This window comes from Abramis brama, assembly GCF_963993115.1.
Source record: "Abramis brama genome assembly, chromosome: 22".
Classification (NCBI taxonomy): Eukaryota; Metazoa; Chordata; class Actinopteri; order Cypriniformes; family Leuciscidae; genus Abramis; species Abramis brama.
This window is the reverse complement of record NC_139984.1, coordinates 24961958-24988479: the sequence shown is the minus strand read 5'-3', so window position 1 is coordinate 24988479 and position 26522 is coordinate 24961958. Positions and strand designations below refer to the sequence as shown.

Genomic DNA, 26522 nt, shown 5'->3' with positions numbered 1-26522 from the left:
GACCGGCTCAACAGAACCAAACCAAAACCAACTAGCCTGCAAATGCATGCTGGTTAAATCTAAGCAGGTCTTTTCAGCAGGGAAGGTGTAACTGGCTTTTCCCAGCTTGTGTATGCGGATGTTTTTTAAGCCTTTGTGGAATATGAAATAGACTAATGTTTTTTGGATCCATCCCATTGCCCACCACCACATGAAACAACAAATACAGCTGCATGCGCAGCCTGGCAAATAGTGCCGCACACAAGCGCACACCCACAAACACACACTACGCTCTTGATCACAACCACCTACCATCCCACACACACTCCATACGCGGCTCCCACACAAACACACATCAATAAATAATTACACCGACAATTAGATGGGGAGCACTCCAAGCATGACCTGTTAAGAGATTTGCAACCTACACACATAGTCGCCATGTGAAAGGCTTGGATGGGGTGGGGGGGGATGGTGGGGGGGGATGGGGGGGGTAGTCATTTTTCTTACTACCCAGTTAACTGGCTGACTTATTGATTTAAAATTACCATCACAGAGAGCTCATACAGTTGTCTACACTTTATTTGGCCGCTCACAAGGCCTTGTTTGATCTGAATAGCTTATGTTAAGGCTACAAAGAACCAGGGAATGCAAATTTTGCCCCATTATAAGCACATTCACAATGGGAACATCCACACAGGGACGCAGTGATACGATACTACTATCGGATACTGAGATCATGTTCTTGTATAACCCAGTTTCGGTTCCACCACGTAATTTCTGGTTGGTTCTCCACAATATCAGCAACTACCGAATTCTGTAGAAAGTATCTGTTCTCATTCTTGGTCTCTGAAAATTTATTGGTGCACCCATTTGGAATGAATAGATATTTACAGTCAATTTTCTTTCATTGTTTCCCCTTTAAAAAAGAAAAATCGACAAAGGATTCCCTTAATCTCAAACCTGTGTTCCGAAGCACAATAAATAAGACTATGGAAAAACGATTAGCCCTGTGGCTATTGAGGTGGATATAGTTTCATCTATATGATTTTTCAATATCCAGTCATCTCTGATCAATACCCTGCAGGGAAGGAGGCACAGATGGGAAGCCATTAAAGTGTAATCCAGTACAATATCTTTTTTGCCTGTCCGTGAAAAGGTCCCGCGTGGACTTGTTCTCTCATTTCCTTGAGCAGTTCCTCAGGGAGTCAGAAAGAACTGAAGTGAACACCAACAGCAAGCAAATGATATTCAATGTCATGATTAAAATCACAAAGTCTTTCATCTGGGAAGTTTTCAATAGCATCTGAGATTAAAAGACAAGACAGAAAATCTTTCAGCCGTCAGACTGAGGGAAAAACAGAACTGAACACTAGAAGGATAACTGCTAGCAATCAAAATCACCAGGCAAGTGATCAACCGAGATAAGTGATAATGTAATTATGCAAAGCAGCAAAGGGTAAGGAGTCGGTCCTGGTGTATTTTCGTTCATCAGTTAAACAACAATTTGTCTCAGTGCCACAGACAGAATCAGCTAAAAGTCGTTCAATAATGACGAGATGTTCTCGGCGATTCACACTGTTTTCAAGTACGGAAATGTATTGTTGTTATTGTGTGTCGTTGTTGTGCTCATTAATATCATCTGTGGACACACATAAAAACTCATTAGCAATGCTAATACATTTTTGTTTTGCCACCCCCCACCCGGGCACAATTCAGATGGTTAGAAACCAGCTTGCATCTGGCACAGAAGGTGACCTGGAACTTTTAAAAGTTCCTCGGTTGTTACAGCCGCCATAAAATCGAAACATTTGAGGGAGAGTCTGCTGCGCAAGTCGCATGGAAATAGACGGAAAGACGCAATCCAGCAGAATAATCTCAATATCCTGCAGATCAATAGGTTTGAAAATATAAGAAAGACTCACATCAGCATCTGAATAGACAACTTTGGCAGCAAAGTACAAAATCAGTCTTCTTCCAAATGCATGGCGCCTCAAAATGCTGCATCCTCATGTTTTATTGAATCATTTTAGAAGCCCTTGCTGTGTATGAACAAAAGTGTCCATTATAAAAGTTATTTTTTTAAAGAAAAGGCCAAAGAACTGAATTGCAGTGGAAAAGTTCCACTGCCAGCCTTGATAAAAAGCAGAATAGAGAAGAGAATCGGTGTGTAATTATTATTTGACTCTGCTGTCGTATCCTTGATGGATTGCAACACAGTATAGCAGATGGTAATCAAGCACCATCATGTACGGGTTCTCATTTCCATATATGCATAGCTTTACCATGAGCAATGGGACAGGTGGGCAGAAGAAAGACGTCAAAAGCGCTTACTGTCTGTCTTGTCTGTCTGTCTGATTGTACGCATCTCTCGTCGTCTGTCTGCCTGCGTGTGTATCTCCCCTAAAGCCTTCTGAATTATGAAAGTGTGCTTTGTGATTGGAAAATGACAACATTAATTGCTTGTAAGCAGAGCGCGGAGGCAGAGGGATTTTTGATCATGCGCTGATTGTGATGGGCTATAAATGAATAACACAAGGTGAGTGAGGGTGAATTATTCATAAGCTGGAAGCTCCTTGCCGGTGGAGGACCCTCAGAGCGTTATCTTTTCATCCAATTCAGCCAGCCGTGCCGCCGTCATTACCAAGGCAGATTGCTCCAGGCCCGTTATTATAATGGCAGCAGTTATTATCGTTAATGCCACTGTCAGTTATTCGTCGACGGAGTCTACCACTGTGGCCATTCCACCCTCAAATTCTGCATTAGAGGTTAGAGCATATGGTTTACACTACCCACAATGCACTATAAAAGCAACTGTTAAGTCTATGCAGGAGGCAAAGTAAGGCCCAAACACATTAAGCAAGTACATGAACACAAATGTAATTTCCAAAATGTGTCAGAAGCCAATTCAAAGCGTAGCACAAATAAGCATTGCACTGCAACAGCAGGCATTACATTAAAAGTAGTCTTTCAGATTATTTCATGACAGAGCAACAGGGGATAGTTCACCTTTAAAAAAAAGTCATTTTCAAACATGTATACATTGCTTTCTTCTGTAGGACACAAAAGATATTTTGAAAACTGTCTCCTTACAAAATAAAAGTCCCAAAATGTGGCCCAATGTTGTTTGGATCCCAACATTTTTCAAAATATCTTTTCCTGTATGAGAAAAATGCATACAGGTTTGGAATGACATGAAGTTGAGTAAATTGCAGTATTTTTATTTTTGGGTGAGCTATCCCTTTAACATGGACACAGCAGAAGTAAGACCATCTTCTTAAACAACTAATGCAACAGCATTAGTCTCCCTGTTTTCTTTAATTTTCTTTAGAAAGCACAGTTTTGTTTTAATTAACAACTTTTATTAGTACAATATCAAGCATTTAAAATAAAATAATAAAATATAGTAAAAAAGTTCTCAACCAAACCTGCTTTTGAAAGAGAGACTATGACAGCTGAATAACAGCAGGTCTCTTTAACTGTGATATATAGTCTGATAGTGATTACTATTCAGCATTTGATGGATGGTAAAATGAATTACTGCCTAGTTTGAATTTTAGAGCTTTGATGTATGTGCTACTAAACGTTTGATCAGAGCAGATATTGCCGTTATAAACTGAAGCAAATATTATGTTTTCTCATTTGGGGCATTTAATAAAAGTTGTCGTTGAAATGTAATAATTCATAACCCACTAGTGCTATGACAAAATACTGTAGATTAGGTGTCATGGCATGAGAATTGTGAAACAATAACTACATTACTGAGACTGCATCAAAATATATCATAATACTACATGAGAAGTCAGCACACTTTCTCGATCCTTATCTGCCTCCCTCCCCTTCATCTTCCTTTCTTTCATAATAACCATCTCCATCCTTCTATTTTTTATTACTCTCACAAATCTCTGACTCGATCCATCAGCCAAAATGTGTTTCCTCTTGTATGTCTGAGTAAAGTCGAATCACCCAGGAACATGCTGCACATAAAATAGAAGGGAGGATTTGGGCTGTTCTCTGGGAATAATCCCCTCATTCTGTGCTAGAGCATTGTGTTCTGTGTAGAACAGCCAGCTTGGCTTTTTCCTACGAGGGCCTATGTAGAGAGTGCAGCTAAGAGTGCTGTTGATTAGCAAGTAAGCTATGTGCCTGCACGCTAACCTCTCTGTGGCTGTCCACATTGTTCTGACACTCGAACAAAGGTCCCAAGAGGAATTGGACAACAAAGACAGGACAACTTTAAGAGTTTAAATCAATTAGCACTTGAGGAAATGGACACATGTGGCAAGAGAGTGACAGGGTACTAATCCTATAGACTGAGCTAATGATGTGGCTAGGCTAGTTAATCTGAGGGTTTCCCTGTTAAGCAACATTGAGATTCTCAGGGCCTGCATCCATGCACAAAGACAAGACATTCCCAACTGCTTTACCACACCAATGATTTGAAAATAGCATGTGTACTATAATGAATGTATTGATTGCTACAACACCCATCAACACTGGGACCGCGTTGGGGGACTTAAGTTAGTTCAATTAATTTGCAAACAAGTCAAGACTAAAATCAACAGAGCACCTGGCACCTTCCTCGTTAATATAACAGTATGGTAACACTTTATTTTGATTGTCTACTTTAGACATTCTACAAACTATCAATAACTTTGCAACTACATGTCAACTAACAGTCAGTAGAGTATTAGTAGACTGTCTTCTTGATATCTGCGTACACTTTATTTTGATGGTAACTTTGCAAGTACATGTACATGTCGACTAATTCTACAAACAATAACCCTACCTAACTGTCTACTAATATTGTTGAGAGTTAGTTGAGATGTAGTTGCAAATTAATAAGAGTTAGGTGACATGTATTTGCATAGTTACTAATAGTAAGCAGAATGTCTAAAGTGGACTATTGAAATAAAGTGTAACAAACAATATAGTTAGTAAGTGTGACTTACTGAGTTGATGCAGTTCAGTTCCTTGTTGAGGAGCCAGGGCAGGGACAGTTTCCCTTCACCCCGGTAGCAGGATTGGATCCTCTCCTTAATCTTTTCCTTGATTTTACGCAGTGTAAACAGGCACAGGGCGGATTCTTTCGGTGGCTTCGACCGGTTTTTTTGGCCCTGAGCAAAAACAATAAACAGCACCTCTTCCTGTTCAGAAATGCCCAACGACCGTGCCAGCTTGGCACCAGGCCGACTGAGGTAGGCGTCTTGAACCAATCGATATTCCACACCATCCTTGGTACAGCCAATAGGAAACTCCACGTAGGAGTAGAACTTGGGGTCATCCACACAGAGGCGGACAATCTTGGAGGTGAAGAATTGTTCACCACTGGCATCCGGCGAGGTGAGTTGGGTGTCCAGTTGGAGAGTTAGGTAATAGATGAACTGCTCACTGTTGAAGCCATAGACGTAGTAGATATCAAAGGTTGGGAACTTGGAAAGGGTGTCGGATGGAATCTTGAGCTGTGAGGAGACAAACTCATCCTGGTAGACAAAGCTGAACATTTCAGCATTCTCCTCATTAGCCATCAGCTTACGACTGGAGAGAGTCGGGAAGTACTCTGATTTTCCTTCGATGGGTGTACCTACAAACAGTTTTCCGCTGTCTTCACCTTGGGTTCCACTAATAACCACTCCTGACATAGTGCCAGCCTCGGACACACTGGAAAGGTAGTGCTCCTTGCGGTGATGCGGCTCACCCAGTTTGAAGAGGTCATCCAGTCTGAGGAATTGGCATATACCCTGCGAGGTGCTTCCACATGCAATGAGCCTGTTCTGCCCTGAATCCAGAAGCAACAGCTTGTTGACATTGCTAGTCTGTGATAGCTCATGAGGGCAAGACTGAACACCAGGTGGTGGGTAACATTTCTCATTATCCACCACAGGGCCGGTAACATGGCTTCGGAGCTTGGTCAGGTTGCTGGAGAGCTTGTAGATCCAATTGACAGCACCAATGTAGACTTCACCCGTTTTGTTATGGACGACCAAATGTGTAAGCCCTCCCTCTGGTGGGATGAAGTTTCGGAAGGAAGAGAAGTTAACCTCAAGCCCCCCATGTTGAGGGAGGAACGAGAGGAAGAAAAGGAGGAGGAAAGCCTCACAAGTAGAGGCCGGAAGGGGCCTCCTCCCATACGGCAGCATTTTTAATATCTTTCTGAGAGGAAGCTGTAGGCCAGGTGATCCGTTCACCTTTCTGATCCTGGGCCTGGAAAAAACCTGGACAGCGTCTGTCAGTCTACGTTGAGGAGAGCAACTTATTGACCCAGTGTCCTCTCTGCTCTCTCTCTCTCTCTGCACGGAGCTGTCGTCTACACCATCATCTGCAGCGCCATGGCCGCTAGCCCTGCAAGGGTAGAAAAACACATCATGAGTGCTGGGGAAAAAAAACAGAATAGAACATTGTCTATTGATTTGACTAGAGTTTAAAAGTTCTGCCTGCCCAAAAGAAAAAATAACCAATAATACATAAACATAAATATCTTACAGTGGGGCCCTGGGTGGAATCCTATACAACATTTAATGAGTGTGTCAAGCTTGCAGACAGCAGTGCACTCCACAAACTCCACACTGAGAACTCGTCTGATAGACCTGCTGTGCCCTTAAATATTTCACACAGTCTGTGCCAACTCAGCTGGCACAAAAGGGAAGCAAAGGAGCGAGAATAGAGTAGGAGAGAGTAGGGGAGGTGAGGAATGAGGAACGAGTAAGTGATGCCATAACTGTAGACTGGTTTACCAATTCACCTTGAAGAACACCATAAGCTCAGAAGCATCAGCAATAAACGCTCTCATTTCCTCTCACGCTTGCTCAGAGAAGCCATTCAAGTTGACCCAGCATAAAACAAAAGTACTTTCCTTGAACTGTGGGAAAGCGTTCTGATTTTAAAATACCACAGTACAGACAACACACCCTCTTGGCTCGACCACAGGGCTGCGGAAAGAGAGACAATCCATCAAATTTGCTCTAATTGAAAGTCTAATGACATTCATGTGATCATGGGTGATGAAGAGGAGCTCTGGGTGTCCAGCTACATCCTCAGAGTGCAAAACCACTTAAACAAGGGCAATATCAGGCCTCTCATCTAGCCAGCAGCAGGGACTGTCTGCTGCTGTGACCTTCTCCAGTGTTCAAAACAGAAGCATCATTGTATCTCAGATGACATTTATCTCACTTCACAAGACTATTGAGCGAGGAGACTGCCTCTGGGTCTCATTCACCGCTCAATGCTGTGAGCCATACTGTGGGCTGACTGTCATGCGCAAGGCTACGAAACAACTGTGCAAGAAAGCAGATACACATGCTGGCAAAAACTCATACATCAGCACACATCATATACTGTAAGACAGGGCTCTTCAGCTCCAGTCCATGAGTGCCAGTGTCCTGCAGGCTTTAGTATCAATCCCAATTTAACCCACCTGTCTGTGATTTGCAAGTCATTCTGAACACCTTGATTAGCTTGTTCAGGTATGTTTTGTTTAGAGTTAGTGTTAAACTCATCAGGACACTGGCCCTCCAGCACTGGAGTTAAAGAGCCCTGCTGTAGGACAATCTGATACACATCACAATTTGCAGCATGGGGGGGAAACTTATTCAAATTTTTTTTTTTTGTCATTTTAGTTGATCATTTGGAAAAAGACAAAAAGGTAACAGTTTTTTGTTTTGTTTTGTTTTTTGTAAAAAATATTTTAATTAAAATTGATCAATTATTGTAATGAGGCATCAGTGAACATTTTAGCAATTTTGTTGATATCAACACTGCTTGTCACAATACTGTATTGATATTCTCAAAAGTATCTCAAAATTATTTTTCTTTTTTTTACATTTATACAGTTGACAGATGCATTTAGCCAAACAACTTCCTGGGAATCAAATCCATGTCCTTGGCGTTGCTAGCACCATGTCCTACTCTTTGAGCTACAGGAATGCACAACACTTTTTACTTTGAACTTGTTGGTTAAAAAAAAGAAAAGAAAAAGAGAGAGAGAGAGAGAGAGAGAGAGAGAGAGAGAGAGAGAGAGAGAGAGAGAGAGAGAGAGAGAGAGAGAGAGAGATTCAGAGTAAGTCTGCAAGAAGACAGTTTAGATTTTGCAAGTGCATGCAATATTAGAATAAAAAAAGGCAATGAAACAATTCCAAAAAAAAGAAAAATACGATAAATAAAAACAGCGTAATTGGAGGCACTCAGAAAGAATGTCTTCAAAACAAGTCAGATTTTCAGCTATTTTTAGTTTATACCGTTTCACTGTATTTGCTGTGTAATGTAGTGTGCTGACAGGGGTCCAAATTTCTCTCCGCTGTATTGATCATCACAGCTGAGCTCTTCTCAGCTCAACTGACTCAGAGTCAGCACTCCTAGGTGCATTTTGGCTCTGTAATACAGGGACACTGTCAAAGCTAATTCCCAGCAGTAAAAAACACAGAAAAATTGCCTATAAATAACCAAGTAACTAACTAAATAACTCTACAACACACTTAAAATTGAATTTTTCAGTGCCGCACCTGACCCATTATCAACTATAAAAAACAAAGCTGTCAGAGTTTTGACTTATCTGGGACAAAGATATGCTAATGAGATGGAAGGAACTGCTTAAACGCAGATCCAAGTGTCCACTTATTTTAACTCAGAAAATGAAAAGAAAAATAAGAGAGAGAGAGAGACTACAATAAACTGAAAATTCAGCAAAATATACACATGTGCTGCAATTTATAATACTGCACAGCAATGCTATTTGCGTGGGATAGAGCAATTAGGATATCCCACCCACTTGCTCCAAAAAGGCCCACACCAAGGATAAAGGTGAAATTGGATGAATCAATTAGAGGAGGTATGGGAGTTGCATGGCACCTTCAGGATAGCAAAACCTGCCTGGCTAGGAAAATGGCTGGCAGGACCAAGGTATCCACGATGATTTATTGCTTGTGGCACATAAATTACAGCACAAGCCATGAAAACGGCACCTCATACTTAAGCAAATTTATACAGAGCGCCTCTTTAACATGGAGGTCACATCGCTGAGCATTGTGGGGTAGAAAGCATGCAGGACTGTGATGGCCACAACTAAACCACCCAGAGAGGCTCTGCATAGCAGGATCTGCTTTCTATTACAAGCACGCAGACACACTCACATACATCAATACATAGAGGCCTTAATCCACAAACACACACAAGCTGGGCTTTCTTTATTATTCTGCTTCTGTCTTTATGTCTGTCTGTCTTGAAATCTTTATTCTGTCTGTCTTTCATTCTTTCTGTTCGTCATTCATTAATTCTGCCTGTCTGTATATCTTTTTTGTCCATCCTTTCTCTCTTTCAGTCCTTCTGCCTACCTACAATTAATTACCACCACTATTATCAGGTGTCTAAACATGAAAACAGATTCCGAACTGCATAATAAAAGGAAATCCGCAATAAATACAATTTATGTAATCAAATTAAGATTTCAGATTAGTGTGATAAAATGAATGCACAAAACGAAAATGTGTACAGGACAAATATTTGAATATTATTACTGTTAAGCCACGCAGGCATATCAAAAACCAAACCCCTGGAAGACTCTACTGATAAGAAACAACAAGAAGAAAAAAAATACATTTGCATGTGCACCAGAAAAAACAGCTAACCTACATATTTGCAATGAAATTAGAACACCACCACTGGTATGCTTTGATATAAGTCAAGATATTAAAACCAGACAGACTCGATTTAGCCTACAATTTAAAAAAGCAATAATAAACTCAATCCAGCGAGACCCCCAATGAAAGTGATATTTTAACAAAGCTACACTGTGACTGTGATCGCAGGGGATGATAGAGGAAACAATGACTTGTTGACAGCATGAAATGATTTGCAAAACAGTCTTGGAACGACATGTCATCTCATTCAGCTAAAAAGAGGATATAGCAACACAAGTTTGTTTCAGTCTAGGTGGCCAATTTTCAGTGTGAATGCTGCAATGCTAAATCACAGACTGTGCGAATGTTATGAGCACGACGATTTAGAGGGATGCAGCGGGCCTGGCTGTGGAAATAACTCCTTCATGCCAGAGAGGAGAAATAAAAAGCTGACGGCAACAATGGTGGTTAAAAGGTGACAGCGACAGCAATTTCTGCCTTTCCTTAGCTTAGCCTAATGTACACAGATTTTAAAAGGCAAAAACAGCCAAATAGTAACTGTTCCCGTGAGAGTTGATGACAAGAAACTGCATATGCAACAGATTTAACTTAGCATTAGGGTTGGGCAACGATTAATCGCGATTAATCGCATCCATAATAAAAGTTTGTGTTTACATAATATATGTGTGTGTACTGTATATAGTTATTTAGTCTATATAAATACACACATACTGTATGTATGTGTATATTTAAGAAAAATTTGGTATTTATATATAAAATATTCATATATAATATAAATTATGTATAAATATATCTACAGTATATACATGCAAATTTTTCTTAAATATACACATACATATGTGTGTATTTATATATACAAAATAATTATACACAGTACACACACATATATTATGTAAACACAAACTTTTATTTCGGATGCGATTAATCGTTGCCCAACCCTACTTAGCATATGAATATATGCTAAGTTATATATTGGGTGAACTATCCCTTTAAGAAGAGTCTGAATTCCTAATAAGAATGTTTAACCTCCAACTTGTCTTAAATCCCCAAAGGTGTTTAATGAATTTATTGTGGTGTTTTTTCTAAGTCTAAGTATTAAGCATTACAAGATAACACTAGCTATACATATTTCATATTACTAGGGTTGTGCACAAGTGACACCAATGACAATAAACTCTACCCTGGTAATCCAGAGTTCTCTCGAGAGCACAAGTTGAATTTGCTCAGCGAGTTACTCTGGTGTCGAGTAATGGTGCTCATTAAATATGCCCCTCGATCTGAGCTGCACCATTCACATCGGGTTATCTGATATAGGCGGGCCAGAGGCGAGCTAAACAGATGACGACAGCGCTGCGACGAAGTCATTAGTAAACATTGCAAGATGGCTATGGATGAACACCAGTTGTTTGAAATGGCTTTGGCCGCTACAATGAACGAGATAGACTTGGCTTTTTATCTAGAAGAGGAACAGAAGACGCCGCTCGAATCGTTCCTTTGCAAGAAGGACGTTTTTGCCGTTTTGCCGACCGGAAACGGTAAGAGTATAATCCATACCGGGGGGGGGTTGGCGAATAGCAAGAGGTAGGCTCATGCTGTTAAGTGTACTGCGGGGACACCGCCTTCACCTGCCATGCCTATCGGCTCGCTTTCGGGGGGTTAAACTTTCCGCGACTGCGCAACTGGGTTATAGGTTGCCAGGTTGAGGTGACAAACGGGTTGAAATTGTATATGGTGTGTGGATTGTGTGAATATAATGCATTTAATACAAGATCTGGCAACTGGTCAACATTAGACAAACATATTGGTCCGATTGCTCATAAAGGAGTTTGGGCCATGCAAATTACGGGAGTTTCCCAGGAGAAATAACAAACCAGGAGGGGTCCGGGAGATAGGGCTAAAAAAACGGGAGAAACCCGGGAAAAACGGGAGTGTTGACAGGTATGGTCTAATCTACCAGTTAGCTCCGATGGTAGCTAAGCATATGGGGTTTATTGTTGTGATTGGTCGTAGTGTTATCCTATTGCGTGCAGAGAGATTTTCAAATGCATGCTTGGTGTCGCCCCTCGAGCTGGCCGATTTTCATTAGTCGACGCCAGACCATTAATCTTTTAGATTTAGGTCTGGATTTCCAGGCTAAATAAACTCAATACAACAAGATGTAGGTGTCAGCTAAGACATTAAAAACTTACCATAGTATAAAATCTGTTAAATTGAGTATATAAAACACAAACCAACACATTGTCACATGTGAAAGGTTATCCCTTTATTTGGGAATTTAAATCTCGCCGGTTTCACAACAAGAAGCTGCGCAATGTTGTGACATCATTGATTCTTACTGTGAGTGACGACACACTGACCATTCCCGAATGAGGCATCTACACATTTATGGTTTAACCCTTAAGGCTAAAGTTAGCTAGCATACTACTGTTAATGGATATTAAAATTGGCAGTTAAATTTCTGTTCTCTGAAGAACAGACAACATCCATTTGCTTATATCCACTTCTGCATGAGATCACGTGAGTTGCTCCCTCTGGCATAATAATCTTAATAATATCTTGTAGTGTGTGTTGCAACATGATTTTCAAATCTTGAAGAATGTGCATGTTCTGAGAAAAGACAATCTGTAAAGATTCTCCTTATGAGCATGATGCAACCAGATTTTATAATATAAAATATAAAAAAATCCTGAAGTCTGAGCCCGTCTTAAATAATGTTTTGTGAATCTGGCCTCTGGGGCCCACTTCATAAACTGCTAAGACTAATCTTACAAGTTAGTCAGAAATTGTTTTCTTTAAGACTGTTGTTCATAACATTTTTGAGTCAGTTACATAAAAATGTAAATTGGCCTAATTTGATTTCAAAAAGTAAGATTGACTGCCCCTTGACTAAATGCTAGTGGGTCATGTATTTTTTAGAAAATGTACATAGTTTCAGTATTTGTATTAAATATAAAAGTTATATTATTTATGCTTTTAATAATGTATAATGCTGTTGTTATTTAATAAAAGATTATGAATCAGCTAATGAACCATGAGGAATAAGACAAAACCAATGCAGACAAATGTGGCTTATGCACAGCATAGAACACAAAACAAAACATTTGCTCTGCTTCTCACTGATTGCTAATTGCTAATCTAATACTGCCAGACTAGTCCTGCCCTGTTTAAATGACCAGAGAAAGTTGCACTCCGCCTCCATTCAGGTCTTTTGACTCTACCCCACACTCTCTCGTGCTGAGGGTGGGTATTGTTTGGGTTTGACTAATGTCCGTGCAGCGGGGAGGGCCCGGTGTCTGCAGGAATAGAGGACACTGAGGAGGTGATTGTGCAGCAGGCCTGTTGCACTGTGGATGTGCCAAAATCAGAGAACACTGTCCTCCTTTTATAGCGTCACTCCTTAGCGTGTGACCCACTGACACCATGACAGCTGCCCCCTCCCTCGCCCCCCAAACCACCAACAACTTCGCATAGCAGGTTCAACAGCACCCTAATATAAACAAGTGCATTTTGGGAAGAAAAAAAAAAGCTGCCAGATTTGCATGACACAATATATCAATGGTTTATAGTGGATTTTACTTATGGACCCAGATATTTACAGCCCAACACAGAATAAAAACCTTAAATCAAACATTGAAATGTATTATTATCACCATGAACTGCATAAACATGTCAAGCTAATTTAGCACATTTCAACAGTTTTAGGTTTTTGGCTGCCAATAATTCACTTCCTAAAACACACTGTGGTCGGCACAAACCATGTTTGTCCTTGTACATTATGGGTTAAATTTGTTTTGTTCATGGTTTGAACGTGGGGCATCTCACAAACACATAATCATGCTGGCAGCTGATTAATTTGGCCATTTTCTACTAAGTGACAATCAAATTTGTGCCAAAATACTGTAGATTTTGATTGGACATGGACTCGGGTGGTCAACAGCAAAAGAAGTGGGAAGTGTTTTCACCTTATTTATTTTTTTACTGTCCACCAGTTAAAATCAAACTTAACATGCCACACCATGTAAGAAATGAATCATGTCCTTAGAATAAACAGTGTGGGATGAGTTTAAAACTTAGATTAAAGAGTTTTGAAAAACTGAGTATGTGTAATAATAATGGCCTTAGCAAGCACCACAAACTCTAAAGATACACAATGTGAAATGATGTGCAGCTAAACTTACATGCTTCCTAAAATCAAAAACTGCTGTGTTATTATATGGACTAAAGACAGAGCAGAAGAAATCCAGACTCATAAGGTCACAGTGGGCATAAATTGTGAGCTATGGGAAAAGACAACGACACTTCAAGGGAAAAGTCTAATCACTGGATCTTTTCACGTTGCTGTAAATGTTGCTACTGCAGCAGTTCGCTTATGTTATCGCTTATGTTATCCCTGCCCCAGATGACACAACTGTGACCAACCTACACTACAAGACAGCTAGTCATGACATATTAACACATGCCTGTAATGATGCAAATATTATTGTAAGAAAACATATGGTCAGTTTGACTGTGGCGAAGTCATCCATATTTACTATACACAAAAATGCTTCATACAACCATGGATCCTGCACTTTGGTACCAAGTTGATGATATTAAAATAAAATGAAATAAAAACATAAAACAAACAAAAATAAAAAAAAGAAGTAAAATAAAACTAAAAGGTAAATAAAGTAAAATAAAAAATTAAAAAAAGTAAAATGAAAGAATATAAGTATGAGTAGTACAGACTCAATGGTTTTTGTTCAAGTGACAGAAAGCCAATATGAATCGAAAATTAGCTGATATATATACAAAATGACTGATACCATAGTGCAATGTGTAAAAGTATACAATATTTGATATTAATGCCAATAATTTTATAACAACTAATAAATTATATCAAAACAAATGGTATTTCTTAATATATTAATATTTAACTTTTTAAATGACTGCTCAACAGCATTGTCGTTTCTGCTGTGATATTAAAAACCATTTATTGTGACTACATTAGCATATTTTCACATAGAGGTGTGTACATGCGCAAATGAATGAATACACTTGTAAGAAACTGTAAGGAATACACAATCACAGTGTTTGCAACACCCACAAACGTAGATCAACAGACACATCCCATTCCATCTCTGGTTGTGTTAATAGATCCACGTCCATTACCACACCTCAGTGTCTGGGCTACAGCTCCCACAGAGCCAATAAAAGCACGCAAACACTGCTGACTCAAAGTTCAGCCATCAATAAAAAGCTTTCTCCCTCCTGGGAAGCGTTTGGTTATTTCCTTCTGCAGCCCATTGCAAAAGTACGTCCATCGCATCTTTTCCTCTTTCATTAGCTCGCTCTCATCTGTTGTGCAATCGACTTCATTATGATAAACATGGCTGCAAATCAAAGTGTTTTTTCGTAAATTCCACAATTACGATTTACGATGTCATTTCTAAACCAGCTACAATTATCCGCTGCAAATGCCAAGCTAAACCTCGTGCCAGGATCAGAATGTGAAACGCTCCACTGATTACGGCTGTGCAATGCTTTAAACTACAGGGGAAAAGGGGGCATAAAGACTTCAAATCCCATAACGGTAGCTCCCGAGCTCATGGTGTTTCATGTTCCGCAGGCCTCGCTAGCGCACATTCCATCAGGATCGCATCATTGGGCAACGGCCATTCTCTGGCCCGCTTCCCTCCGCACACTGCAAGCATGCACTGATATACGTGAGTTTGTGTGCTGAGCTTCACACTTTCGCTAACTTCACTCATTACTATGCACCCACCTACACATGCATGCATACAAACAAACATCTTTAGCAGTGCTTTCATCTTAAAAGACTTATCAAGAGTAAAGTCAAGCATGAGATGAAATGGAGTGTGGTTTTGTGTGTGTGTGTGCGTCTTCACTGTGTCATCTGTGTGACCTTTCTAGTCCGATATGTGCGTTCCCTGTGAACGCATTTGTGCTAACACAATTACACTCGGCTAATGAACAGAGTGGTGAGATAAAGCTGTCTGAATGCTAGCTTCATCCCACCATCTCAATCTCCTTTAAAGGCTACATTTGCATCTTTAATAGAAATGAAATTCCTCATTACACGTGCAAGCTGCTGGTGGCTCGTGGAGAAAGAGACCGAAAAGAGCAAAGAACAGATGTAAATCAAACTATTTACACACTCTTGCCCATAGGCTAACCGCGGTGGTCTCGTGCTAACAGATTAGAATAGCAATTGATTCCAATTCTACTTAACGATTCAGGGTTTGTTAATTCCATTAACTTTTTATTGTTGAAGAAGAATTGTCCTAACTGCATAATTAAATATACTAAAAACTAAAGTAACACAATATTATATTTATTAAAATGAAAGACCATTATAATAAATTCATTGCAAAGGACCAATTATGTCACTTTTCCACAAGAATGGTTCGCATTCTGGAGCCAGGTAAACTGGAGCCTGTTGCGAACTGGCCGCTTGCTTTCACAGATTTGAGGAATGAACTGTGACGTAACGCCTGACTATGACCAGTCTAAAAAAACATTGCTCGTCCCGGGGGTTCGTGCAAGAGTAACGGAGGCAAGCTAGTAAGAGTCACCGCTCAGAGGTTACATTTGGTGCCATGACCCGGATGGGAGTGAGGTTTAGAGGAGTGAGTGTAACGAAGGTAAAACTAGTAAGAGCTGTGTGTGTGAACTTCACTCCCCTGGCCTCAAAAGATGCACTGGCGACTGAAGCTAGAGAACTGCAGTCTGTAGTGTCCTTGTTAGTGTGGCCACCTCTCATGCCAGAGACGCCGGTCGGAGCGGGTCAAGTAGGACCTTTCTGTTTTGCTGCTCACAGTACCAGGAGTGATTCTATTGAATCAGCAGCTTGTATAAACTGCCTACACTCATCTGTCCTTTTCAGAGATCAATTGAGACTAAAACTGTTGATTCACTCGCTCTCTTGCACCCTGGGTCGCTCTTGTGCACATAGCTTTATATTTCTCCATCCCCCGCTCCATTCGAAACCAGCAAGTTTTTAAGGGCCAAAGTTGAAACAATCTTTCTAGCCTGGAAGCCCCTTTTCTGCAGTGGAAATGCGCCGAACGGTTCGAGAACGGACTTGAATGTGTACGATGTGATTTGTACGGAAAAGTGGAGCGTAAAGCAACTCGTACAAAAACGTACGAATGATTATCGTACAAATTGCAAACTAATGTGCTAAAGCGTAAAATAGATACAAATTGCAATGAGTGTGTTTTAGATATGTTGTCTATTTATTATCAATGAGCGCACATTCAATTCAGAAAGCTCGTAACTCATTTATAGCAATTTGGTTTGCCATGACACTGTAGATTCAGTAGAATCTCCGTTTTCAAACCTACAGCTATGAAAGAGCACCGCAAAGATTAAGCAGTGTGAAAGATGTCCCTTAGAGCTTATTATAGATCTTCCACATGAGAGAGAGTCTGTGGTTTATAATGCTTATAAATTTGGCCTGGAGAACGAGAAACTTGATCCTAAGTCAGCAATTAGGGCACCTTGTCCCGGGAGTGTCTGAGCCCTACAAAGGAGTTGATCAGTCAGAGTGTGACAATTATGATGAATAGCCTCAGTACGCCAGCTGTCCGACTGCTCCTTTGGCCATTAATATTACTCGCGGCTCTACTGCAGCAAAAAGCCACTGAAGCTTTCGCTCACCCCTTTCTAGCTCTTTCAATTCAGGAATGTGTTGCCATGACAGTGACCGATGGCTCGGCAGCAGACGGGGAGCCCGCTCATCCCAGCCAAGGGTTGAGGTTGGTGTGAGAACGTGTCAGGGCCCCGCGGGCGAAGGATCAGAGACCGATCCACTGGAAAACTGGAAGCGTCTGTAGATGTGGTACTGATTAGTGGCGGGTGCGGGGGGAGAGCTGCAGGTATTTCAGCTATGCTCTGCGTTTACCACAGGGGAATCCGGCTAGCGAGACCTACGAGCAAAATTGGGCTATATGGGAGCGAGGAAAAGCAGAGATGTCAAATGTGTGATTTTTAAAGTGTGAGACCTTCCTTTCCTTTTAGCGTGAGCTGTAATTGCAAACACGTTTAGCCCTCGCGGTGCTACAGAACGCGCTTAAGACAACAAGGCCTGCCAAAGGGGTGTCTGTTCGTGGAAGGTTCCCCGTTTTGAGCCGACAGGCTGATGAGGCTCAAAAAGGGATGCCTTACGTATATCTATGGTTTGATCAGGAAGTCAGGAAGAAAAACATCTATCGTGTCAAGGTTTACTTTTCATGACAAGGCGAAACAAAATTTGGTCAAACAAAAACAACTTACTTCTGGAATCACTTAAAGCAGTTATGTGGATATGTGAAGGTCAGGATCTTCTACAAATTAAACAAACAAAGAAGACTTTGCCAAAGCTTCAGTTACGATTATCAAATTCACTAACAATGGCTTCAAGAAATTCATTTTAGGATGAATCGAAACTGTTGTATCATTCCCCATTTAAAAGTATAGGAGAGCAAAGCATCTGCAGAAGCATAAAAGCAAAGTCCTATGCCAGATGATTAAGTGAAAAAGGAATAAAAGAATAAATGACTCTATACAGTGCAACCACAAATGACCACGAACAAACAAAATATCAGCTACAGCACATCTGTGTGCAAGAGCAAACGCTGACGTTCATTACGAATGAGTCACGGCTCTTATCAGTAAATCACTCCACATAATGAGTTCATAATATTCTTTTATAATAATGAGGGTTTAATGTAGAGGAACATTTTTATAATTTATTTAAAAACAACAACAACAACAAATCAGGGTTCCCCAGCCTTTTTTGTCAAACCACTAATATTTGCATGAAGTAGTGTACCACCCAAAGATTCCACGTAATATATAGATTATGATTAAATAAATTATAATATTTTCATATAATTATTTAATAAACAGATTTTATAATTTTATAATTTAATAAATGATTATAAATTTAGTAAATGATCACATGTAGTTATTAAAATGATTTCAAATATTTAATGTAATATTAAATAAAATGTCAAATTTAATTGTAAACTGTAATTAAATATTTAATTTATTACATGATATTTAAACCATTATAAATATTGGATTTTAAATATCAAAATAATAATTTGTAATAAATAACTATTTTAATAATTTTTGCTTTAATTTGTAATAAAAAAATCATTTTAAATTCAGCATTGGAATTTTTATTTTTAGAAAAAATAATAATAATAATAAATGGATCCTCTTGACTAGATTTAGAGTCCACCACAGGGCGTTAACACTGTCGGTTTGTTTGAGTGTTTATTAGAGAGCTCTAGTGTATTTTCCCCTGAGGAGAGTTTGGACACTACCCCAGTCTGGTGGCTTATATAGCAGAACAAGGGCCAGGCCATTGTTTCGTCGCTGTTTGCATTTCCCCCACCGCCAGTGCGACCGGCTCATCTGGACACGATTGAGAACTCAACAGGAAACGGGAAAGAATGGCACTGGAGTCTATAAAACTTTAAGAACTGTCTAAGGATGGCCAGTATGCAAACACGCGTGCACAAACACACACACACACGTGTGCCTGGCAAACAAACCAGTCCTGAAGTCAATCAAATGAGTAAACAGGAGAGTGCTATCATTGAGGTAACACACACTGATATCAGTGGCAGACGACTGCTGAGCGGCCCTTATGTTAAAACGCTTGCACACAAACTTACATCCGGTTTAATGCCAGCGGCACAGCCGAGGGTCGCCCGGCTCTGCTGATGGTCATTAAGGCACTGCACTGCCATCACTCACAGGGTCACAGGAGCATGAGAATCGAGCTGGAAACAGCTATGTAGCAAGAGGCTAAAACAGACTAGTCTTATCTAAGCCAAGAGTGTGCGCGCAAGAGTGTGAAAGGGACAGTATCGTCGGCCGCTGTAAATACCAAACTCAAGAGGATCACACTCTCAATTATACAGTGACCCGGTGGCAGCCACAAAAGCAAGCCTGACGAAGACCGCTGCTGGATTTTTATCGTCACACACACACAAAAATACATCTGCCAAGGACGAGGAAGTAAAGCTAGCTATTAACCTACTCTTCCTTCCTCTTGCCCTTCAATAAACAGCGCCGCATATGTCCTTTCAGACTCTTGTGTGTTAAAATTCAAACCCACATTCGTTTTTTGCACATAAGAAATGAAGGTTTGGGATAGAAGCACATTTATAAGCAAAGAAATGGAGAAATATCTATATTGCATCGGGCCGCTCGCCAGCTCTTAGCACAACTCATTCTTCTCGCGATCATCTGGAGCGTTCTGCCGAGCCTTTACACCAAACAGCATCTGCTGCATCTCACAAAAGCCCTCATCCACTGAGAGATTTCGAGTCCTAACAGCTGCGGATGGGAAGAAAGATGTGCTTATGTCTCTGTCCTTCTGAATATTAAAAACAGAGGTGTTTCAGTTTAAGCCTATAGAAAGGGCATGGTCACATTGACTTCACCTTATTCTGTAGTCAAATACATTGGGGAAGGGTGTGGAAAACTAAACTAAGGAATAAAGTAGGGCTTGTATCAATATTATAACTGTTCATACTTAGGGTTATGTTTTGGTTTTTTTTAGTTTAATGTTGTACAATCTGTGCTACAAATGGCATGAATTATACCTCAAAAGCTAGCCTATTACTAGTGATCAAAGTTTAACCTGGCAGACAAAAAAAAATCCATGGCAAAAAAATTCAAATACAATAGACTTACAATGAAAGACCCAAGCCATATCTAGGGATCAGAATTTCACAAAGACCTGAAGTCATGCCTCTAATCAACTACCTAGCAACCACCCAGAACACCCTAGCAACTGCATTGCAAGGTCCTGGTATACTCCAAGAAAACACTAGCATCCTACTGGTGAGTTTTGCAAAGGATGCAACAACAACAAAAATCTAGCTCAAGAACAGCAGTACAATTGCACACTCTTTTGGACTTTTTTCCTACGTTTTACTGACAAGAGAGAGCACACGTGAATTGACAGAAGAAAGAGAGAGGGAAAACAAGACACCGAACACAGACGGGATTCAAACCAACACCTTTCACAAGAGGACCGCCACTTGAGTATTCTTCAACTTTACAAATGGGTAACAAGTAAATACCAGGATTTTATAAAACATTTATGTTTAAAGGAAACTGTGTTTTTAGATGCTATGTATGCTATAACTACGTTTGCCACATTTTGTTTTAAAAAAAAACAGCTAACAGATTACTTAACTTTTTTTCAAAGGGACAGTTCACTCAAAAATTACATTTGTTTCATCCTTTACACCCTCCTTTCAAGTAGTTCCACCGGTATGAATTTCTTTCTTCTGCTGAACACAATAAGATATTTTGAATAATGTCTGTAACCAAAGAGTTGATGGGCCCCATTGTCTTTCATAATATTTTTTTCATACAAGGAAGTCATTGGGGCAACTGTCTGAAGGAAACTTTGGGGAAAATTTGAAATTACATACTGTATAATATTATTGTATTCATGTTTTAAAAGACAATAGAACTAAACTGATAAAATGCCAGATGCTTGATTTGATTTATGTGCTATTAAAATCTGGGGACATACTAAGGAGAGATTTTTCCATATCTCCCACATAACTGCATGATGAAATTAAGACACACTGAAAAATATATATATATTTTTTTAAAAATTTCTTCAACATGAAATATCAGATTCTTAATCTTTTAATATCTTATTCATGAAGCAACAGCCAAAAAACAACAACAAAAAAACCCACACTGCACATTTAAAAATTGGAAATTACATATAGCATAGAAGAACCCACTTCTACTGAGCACCATATTGTGCATTCATCATGCGTTCAGTCTCACTAAAGACACAGTTGAGTGCTTTATGGTGCCTAATCAGTCTAGAGACAAGTATTTTCTCTTTTTTTCCAGCTAAAATCTGAATTTACTGGCAATAGGCTGTCAGAAAAGTTGGATCCATTGAAAAGCTCCTTTGGGAAGCAACAAGAGGTGGCGAAGAAAACATCTTACAAACAGTGAATCGCACACCGCTCTAAACACACGTTAAATGCAGGTTGTCAGGAGAGGTGTAAAGGCGCACACCCCAACACCCCTGTGGCTGAATGCCTACTAGTCATTCCATCAGAGTGACACTTTCAAGTGCGCACACTCACACACATGATGTCACCTTCTTCCTCGCACATTCAAATAGACACACACCTTCCATAAGCACCATAACACATTATCTCTCTCCTAACAGAATCTCAAAGGAGATTTACTAGTGCATCCTGCACACAAGACACTCACACTGACCCACTAAGGCATGATGACACGCGTACAGTCCATCCCCCACGACACCTCCGGGCTCTGCACTGAAGCATGTCAAGAGAATTCCATCTGGGGAGAGGAATTTGACCTCCGACCTCTGTTTATGACCCATCAAAGGGAAGCCTGCTCATTGGTCTGGCAGAGTAATCATTTCCAGATCGGGCCACTCAAAGAGAGTGTGTTCGAGAGGGAGAGAGAGAGGAGATTTTCCAGGGAGACAGAATGCCTGCAGCCGGCTATGTTAGAGGAATCAGGCTGCTGATGTTCAACAGAGCTCTACAGAGAGGCCCATGTTCAAAACCTCTCAGAGAGAAAAGATTAAGGAAGAGAGAAAGAAAGAAAGAAAGAAAGAAAGAAAGAAAGAAAGAAAGAAAGAAAGAAAGAAAGAAAGAAAGAACACTTATGACAATTGATAATCCATGCAAAAGAGTAAGATATAGTATAAAAAAATATCTTATAAATATCGCCTAGGGCGAGCAAATTTATGCGCAGGCAATATTAAAAAAACGAAGACGAGGATGCGAAAAAAGTGCATCGTTTTTAAACACTTATTATACGAGCCATCATGTTTTGCATTTATATAGAGCGGTCATGTCACTGTAATACTTATGAGCTCTGACACATCACTGTCCCTCACTGACTACCTTTTGCAACTGTCTTGATAACTTTGGGTATGGAAAATCTTTGAAGTGACTACCATGAGCTGCATGAAATTCCAATATGACTGCAAAACATCTGACCTGTATTGGATTTAGAACCACATATGGAAGTGGCACAAATCGGAATTGAAAAGATCAGATTCCATGCGTTTACGCTGTTCACACTTCATGACAAAAACAGAGTCACATGTGAGCAGTTGTGTTCACACTGACAGCAATGTGCAGTAATAACGCAACCGAAAGTCATTCATTTTCTGTACGATTTTGACCAACCACTGGCGAAGTTGAGCTGAGTTTGTCAGTTTATGCAACTGAGCAGGGACATAATCTGCCATCTGGAGTGCAGATAAGCTTAAATGTAAAAACATCTACTGGCAATTGACTTTGCAACACTAACCATTGTAAACAGACCTTGAGAGAGTAACAACAATGGCTGTCAAATACTAATATGGGAATACATTCTATTTCATTTCAAACTCATCTCATTTTCCCTTGCATCCATGAGGAGTTTTTAAAGTTCACTCATTTGGAGCTGTTGTTGGCATAATCACCTTCTTAAAAAGAAGCAGTCCGTTCCTTGACTTACTCGCTTTCAAACTGCTGGAAAATCATGATTAGCTGTTAGAAACATGATTAATGATTTCTGTTTCCCGAGCTGCTCCTCTGTCAGAAAGCATCAGTATGGAATGAGAAGTTTAGTGGGCTCCCAAGAAGTCTGCAGTGACAAGGAGGTCCCCCGTTAAAGACCCCCCATGAGGTTAGAGGTCAAGGGGCAGCAGGGATTAGGGCGACACGTCACCTCGCTTTGGGATTTCAATTAACCCTTTCACAGTCCTCTGTTACTCTAGCAACGGATAAGCCTGACACGGCAGATCCAATGCACTGGTTTCTCTCACCCGGATTAGACCTAATCCTGAATGAAAACCAACTCACAAAGCGGGCTCCAAATCAAACCCGCCTTTAGCCCAAAACCAGCCAAGCAAAGATCACCAGCAGCCAAAATTACAAAGCAAAGGTCCCGATCTATAATGCCAGAATGAACCACAAGCGAAAACAGTTGAGATTATGAGGTCAACTATCTGAATCCATTCTGGCAGTATTAAAGGTTGAACATTACCCAGAGAGATCAATACACGCCGTCTTTTAATGAGATATTAATTAAGAGGCGACTGAACACCAGGACCTTGACTTAACAAGCTCAACGCTCTTATTAAAACCAATTCAATATCATGAAATATTACATCTATCAATCTATCAAGAGCTAGCTTTATCCATTTATTGATTTGCTGAAACAACTCCACAGAGCACCGTATTATAAACTACACCGTATCCTGCACATACTATCCAGTTTCTTACACATTGAAAATGCACCTATATGGCTACTGTTGACCTCTTGAAAGAACTTTTAGAGCATCTGTGGTCCTAGGAGAGGGACGTCCCCTTGGGCCCCATCACTTTTAGTCTTACTTACATGGCCAGTCTAGAGATCGTGCATTATTTAACTGGCTTTCAGTACACAAACCACAACTGCCTGAGGAAGTGCTTCAGCGGCAGTATCCAAGGAAAGACGACGGCCAAATGAAATGAACTAGACAGTAAATAGTCTATTATTGAGTTCACACTGCTTATACCATAAGGAGGCATCACAAAGAGCAAACCTGAGTCAGAACACAATGAACAGAAAGGTGGGAAATGGATTTTGCACATACAGCCCAAATTTACAATACACATGCAAACCCTTATAAACACACGTGGCTATTCTTATTACTAACTTCACATTGCCTACAGCGAAGATTTCAGAGTCACTTTCATCAGAAGGGGTAAATAAACCAAACCAGACCTGAAGGGATACGTTGTGAGGGACGCCTTTGAATAAAGTAAAAAGAAATTTGGCTCCAAGATGCTGCCAGTCTGTGACTTCCATTATAAGAGCCCTAAAGCCCTTCTCGATACAAAACAGGCAAGCGAAAAGGAAAAACACAACGGCACCAGTTAATAATACCCTTAACAGCTGGTTTGGCATCAGTGAAACCTACCCTATGCTTAACATAATACATTGTGAGTGTCGTAAAAATGCTGTCTAGGATCAGTTGTAAGGGCCATAGAAAACTCCACAGAGGGTGATGGTAAAGCTGTAGTCTGCAAGCAGATGGCAGATAGCATTGATCGGATTCAAGCCCCGATAAGGCTGAGGGATAGATGCGCTGTCCTGGAAACTACAAAGGAGAGGTGAGTGGAAAGGTCCCCCCCACCCTGTCCCAAAAGAGAAATCCACACCACTGACTGGTATTGACGTACATTAACGGTCCCAGACGTTGTAATTTAAATCTAACAGCATGTATCACTAATAAAGCTAACTGATGTAATGTTCAATATGCATAAGGGGTCAGGGGCAAACCCAAGATGGGTGAAGGCTGCAAAAGCTCATTCGAGGACCCTTGACATTTTCATTCTCAATGGTATGTGGCCTGACAATGATGTCAAAGGTCACACTTGGTATTTCAAGCGCTAGTCGAATAGCTGGACTCCAGGAAGTGGTCAAGACACAGCTGGTTAGTTTGACAGTGGAAAATAGTCAGTCCCAAATGCATACGGATTGTGCTCTCTCCATCACAAACACATGACTTATCTATTCCTAGAATATGGTGCCATGTTATACCATTGAATTATAAACTGCTGAATCATGTTTTCTGGAATGCGATACTCCTGGTCATGGTCAAGCTTCATTGGTCACCCCAGGAAAGCTTCTAATCTCACTAACGGCCTCATACTTTGACAGCAAAACAAGAAATACAGCAGCTCAAAACAAAGGTAGGGATGGAATTTTTTTCCCTCCTAAACCAGTTGTTAGTTCTTTTATTTTGATGGGCGGTTGAAAAAAAAAAAAGAGGGCTGGAAAAACACAAGAAGAATGAGAGCTCATCATTGCTGTCCTGACATCATGAGTGGCACTGATCCTACACTGAGGTTCCCAGCTGAGACCTCCAGTCTGTTGAGGGAGCGGGAAAAGCTGCATCTCCTCTGGACGACGGCCATGACAAACAAAACATGGCCTGACCCTTCAATCTCCAAACACTGCTCAAGCCAAAAAACTATTTATACACACACAATAACTCAGAAAAGGGAAATAATAATGAATTTGATGCAACAGCGCTCTTTGCATTACTAAAATACAACAGAGTAGGCTGCTAATGAGACTGATCAAATATAAAATGGTAGCCTAATCTCTATTCCTGTCATATTCCTATGGCATGAAGTATCTAAATATCACACGCTTTCTCAGAGGGATAACCATCTGTCAGCCTTTGGCGTACACTTATATAAACGTACATACTAGAAATAAAAGTGAAGGGAGAAACAATTTTATTATCTCTTCCTCTGATCTGATACAGTCGGCTTCAAAACACTTCAGGCCTGACTGCCTTTATTGTGTTAGTTTGACGTCTCCACAGATTTGAGGTGCAGAAAGAGCTGATAATGGATTGGAAGAGTAAATTAAATAACTTGTGTTTTATGATAAACTCAATCAAAAAGATATCATTGTCTGTCCTAGAAGTGATACTGAAGAAAACTAAAAAGACAAGTTAGTAGCTAATGAGAATCTAAGAGCCCTCTATTCAAGAAAAGGAAAAATGAAACCGAAAAACTGGCAGCTAAGGCTTATAAATATGAAGGAGAGATGCTTGTGGGCAAAATGATTAATTTATTATTTAATCAATGTATGTGTGATTGAGGCTAGTTGTCACAAGGGTATAAAGATTCAAACGTAAAGAGTTTTGTATTTGCTTTTAAAAAACCTACTTCAAAACCAATAAAAATATAAAAAATATATATTAATCGTCTCCTCCAAAGTATAATTCCAATATTTTTTTTCTAAAACTGTTGGGTAAACACAATTGGGGCACATTGTCACAAGGTGTGTTCAACAGCACATTTTCTATACATCCATAAGACTTTAAGACATTTGCACACA

The 26522-nt window shown here is 40.1% G+C and overlaps 1 protein-coding gene across 1 annotated transcript in view; it reads right to left on the bottom strand.

Moving 5' to 3' along the window:
• plxna1a (plexin A1a) overlaps positions 1-26522 on the bottom strand; it is a 207445-nt gene that overhangs the window by 178642 nt on the left and 2281 nt on the right. Inside the window, exon 2 of the mRNA XM_084099972.1 lies at positions 4932-6321. Coding sequence (XP_083956098.1) covers positions 4932-6119 — 1188 coding nt within the window. The 5' untranslated portion in view covers positions 6120-6321. The remainder of the gene's footprint in view (positions 1-4931; positions 6322-26522) is intronic.